The sequence below is a fragment of the Notolepis coatsorum genome (genome assembly GCF_963971535.1).
Source record: "Notolepis coatsorum genome assembly, chromosome: 6".
NCBI lineage: Eukaryota > Metazoa > Chordata > Actinopteri > Aulopiformes > Paralepididae > Notolepis > Notolepis coatsorum.
This window is the reverse complement of record NC_140170.1, coordinates 171,511,253-171,515,188: the sequence shown is the minus strand read 5'-3', so window position 1 is coordinate 171,515,188 and position 3,936 is coordinate 171,511,253. Positions and strand designations below refer to the sequence as shown.

Sequence of the window (3,936 nt, the reverse complement as noted above, 5' to 3'; positions counted from 1 at the left end):
ACAAATATGACTAGAAACGTAGGACTACAAATATGACTAGAAACGTAGGACTACAAATACGACTAGAAACGTAGGACTACAAATACGACTAGGAACTTAGGACTACAAATATGACTAGAAACCTTAGGACTACAAATATGACTAGAAAACAACATAGTACTACAAATGTGACTATAAAAGTTAGGACTACAAATATGACTAGAAAAGTTAAGACTACAAATATGACTATGAAAGTGGATTTGTGAAATTGTCAGACATTATCTGCGGCCCAGCTATGTGCGCGCGCAGGCCAGGATACTGCTGCAGCTAGCCGGAGTGGAGCGACCGGTATGAAGGACAGAGCTCTCTCAACAAGGGGTCCCGATGGCCACCAGCGAGGAGCTCTCTTTGGCCTTATCGTAGAAGATCGTCGGCGTCGCCCCTGACATGATTTTCAACTTCTCCTCCTTGGATGAGGAGGGAGAAAGGGACGGAGGAGAGAGGGACACGGGAGAGGAGAGGGCCGAAGGGGAAGTGGAGGCCGCTGTCGCGGTGGTGGAGGCGGAGGAGGACGAGGAGGAGGCGCCATCGGGGAGGCACTCCTCGCAGCAGCAGCAGCAGCAGTCCATGAAGGCCTGGCCCAGCGAGCGACACACGCACAGCAGCAGCACCGGCGTCGTCGCACAGCGCACAAACAACAGGAACTGGCCAATCAGAGCCAGGAGAGCCTCGGTCGCCGTGGACATTGGGACGGAGATATACGCCAGCGAGATGTGGCAGACGTTCTCCGGCAGGTTACACACGGCGTAGATAACCGCCAGCGCCGCCACGGTGGAACTCAGCCGGTGCTCGTGCTGCACCTGCCGCCTCTTCTTGGGAGAGCGGGAAGATGAGGACGAAGACGAGGAAGACGAGGAGATGCGCCCGCCTGCCGCCTTGCCGCTGCTCTGTTTCTGCAGGGTCTCCTGGGCTACGACGTGCCTCGTCACCAGGTTGCAAGCCAGCGTGAAGAGCAGCGGCAAGCAGAAGTAGCACCCAAAGTACCACCACATGCGGGCCTCGTGGTAGGTCAGTATCAAGGAGTACACCGTCTCGGGCAGGTTCATAGAGGGCCGACGGACACACATGTCCACTAAAAGGTCACCCGTTTGGGCTCCGAGGTTAGCCGCCGGTGGACCGCCGATTTGGGCATTCTGGAGCCCGATCGGAACTGCCTGGGAGCCGCCGGTTTGAGCGACCGTGGAACCGCCGAGAGATTCCTGGGTGAGTTGCCAGAGGAGCAGCTCCGGGGAGGCCAGGACCATGGAGCCGATCCAGATGACCGAGAGCTTGGACAGGATGGCCTGGCAGGGCTCCACCCGGGGCGTCTGAGCGGGACTGGGGCTGGTGGCGGCGTGGAAGCGGTCGATGCTCAGGGCACACAGGCTGAAGGTGGCCACACCCAGTGAGGTCACCTGTAGCAAAGACAGGAGGAGAAGGGTGCGGAAGAGGAGATGGGTATAGGCATGGAGGAGGAATGGGGGTGAAGGTCCGTTGAGAGAAGATAGTGAAAAGTGAGGAAAGTGAGCAGAGGCAGGAAGCATGGGGAAGAGGAGGCAGAACAACAACCATGTGAATTCAGAATGAATGGACGCTTCTACCACACATAAAACAGCAGCATTTGCAATGCTGTCAGATACTACAGATAAAGACCGACGTAGAAGACAACAGGCCCAAATGCAAATAGGGTCCCCCATCTTGGTTAGTTAAAGAAATAGACTATCATTAGAGAGGCGTCTGACCCAGATCCCCTCCTTCCTTGAGTGTTTAATGGCCTCAATTAGTTAAGCCGACCCCTCTAGACACTTAACGCAGGCCGACTATTTGCATAAGAATAGGTTAACTGGCGGAGCACATAGAGGGTCTATATACAAACAACTATATACAAAGCTATGGTGTAATTACAGACTATTAACACTCCCATTCAATGATTAAATACAGCTGAAGGTGAATCAAAGACAAACAGTATTCTGTGCAGTATTCCTAAACCAGGAACACTAGGATACCAAACTCAAACTTCACATTGTCTTGTGTTGTTGCCCCCTTAAGGAATTTGTTGTTTGTTTTTACACAAACTAAACAAGAATTGGGGGGGGGGGGGGGGGGGGGGGGTATACAGCACAGTGGGTATACAACACATTTAATGTGAAAATAATATATGGTATGGTAGAATTGTTCTGTTCAAATAAAAACATATTGAAGGGGGCCTTTAGCCCCACTACCAGGGTTAAAAGCCCCCACCATGGGGCAAAAGACCCATTGAGAGCATATTTCTCCAAATGATATTGCATTTAATTACTTATCCAAGTTGTAAAATCATTCTGTTTAAGTTCTCATCTCTCTCTAGAAATGTCATTTGTCAACTTTAAAAGTGTTTACCTCAAACTTCTCATGTCTACATGTTAACTAGACCTGTCATAATGGTAGAGGTAGCAGTTAACACTATATGCTAAATAGTACGCTTACTGTAGGTTAAAATCACAGATCATTGGACTACTGCAAAAATAACAGAAAATCGTCAGATTGTTTTAAAATGGTCAATCCAATCAAACAAAAGTTTATTTTTTTACCCCAATGGGTAAATGGGATTACTCTCTCACAATTTCAGAGCTATGACCTTTTTTATGTTTTCTTTTATGACAACATATTAGATCAATTTAGCTTAAATGTTTTGATGAAATTACTTCATAGTTATGAAATGAGTCAGCAAAATATCCTAGAGGTGGTATGGATTAGTGCCATACTGGGGGAAAGCACTGACATAAAAGTCGGTGCCATATCGTGTTTTGGGAGGTAATAAAACACAGCCAGGGGCCCTTTTACCCCCTCGGGGGGGGGGGGGGGCTGCTGTTCCGTGGTGGAATAACTGGACACATCCGTGCGTAACAGGTGCGCCCAGCAGGCCAGGTGCGTAACAGGTGCGCCCAGCAGGCCATGGGTGCGCCACCATCAGCTGCCAGCTGATTAAAATGACAACGCGTTCCTCTCACCTCCATGTAGGGCACGATCCGACAGGACAGGTCTCCCAGCAGCCGTTTGGTGGTCAGCTCGTTGAAGACGACCACGGGCAGACAGAAGAACAACACGAGAAAGTCCCAAAAGGCCAAGCTCGCCAGGATGCTGTTCCACGCGCTCTTCAGGTAGTAATTGTGCCACACGATGCACATCAGCGCCAGGTTCCCCACGATGCCGACCGCGAAGAGGATGAGCGCGAGCAGCATCACCGCGTAAGCCCCGTAGGAGCTCTCGGTCACCGGGTACAGAGGGTTCTGCAGGAGCACCGTGCCCTTGTGCGAAGAAGAGGAGTTCGCCCGACGGACGGAGTTCGAGCCGACGTGCTGTGCGCTCTTGGCGGTGGTGAAGTAACCGTCCGGGTCGTGGTGTCGGTAATTGTGGGGTATGTGTTGCTGCTGCTGGTCCCGCTTGGTGGAGCTCCCGTCATTTGCGCCCCGGGGTATTCTCTTTATTAGGCTGGCGTGGGGTTCCAGCTCCGACGTGTCCGTAGCGCTCGCACCTCCGATTTGATTCGGTTCCACCACCGAGCCTGCGTTCCAGACAACGGCAGACCTCCGGTCCCCGACATGACGGGGCTCCGCAGCGCCCAGAGACAACAGCAGCAAAGCAAACAGAGCGAGCATTCCGCCCTCTATTCAACTCTACGATATTTAAACCCCTGTGTGGTAAAGTTTTCAAAGCCACGTGATTTGCTAAATATTCTTTACTCAGGGGAAAACCACAACGTAGGTCCGAGTTAATCAAAGTTGAAGATAAATCCCACCGCGCAAGGCGTCTGCTGGTCCTGATGTAGAGGTCTGCTTCCAACTCGAGAGAGTGCTTGTTACTGGATGATGCTCTCTCTCCTGCCAGGCGGGATGCACTGAAGCACTATTGTCGAAGCCGTGGAGGCTGGAGGGAGAC

The 3,936-nt window shown here is 51.5% G+C and overlaps 1 protein-coding gene across 1 annotated transcript; it reads right to left on the bottom strand.

The window, feature by feature from the left end:
- Window positions 1-347: 347 nt before the first annotated feature.
- gpr37l1a (G protein-coupled receptor 37 like 1a) lies at window positions 348-3,656 on the bottom strand (the record flags this gene model as incomplete). Its single annotated transcript, XM_084316852.1, has 2 exons — window positions 348-1,433; window positions 3,009-3,656. 2 exons carry the CDS (start codon window positions 3,654-3,656, stop codon window positions 348-350), a joined length of 1,734 nt encoding a protein of 577 aa, XP_084172978.1.
- Window positions 3,657-3,936: the final 280 nt, after the last annotated feature.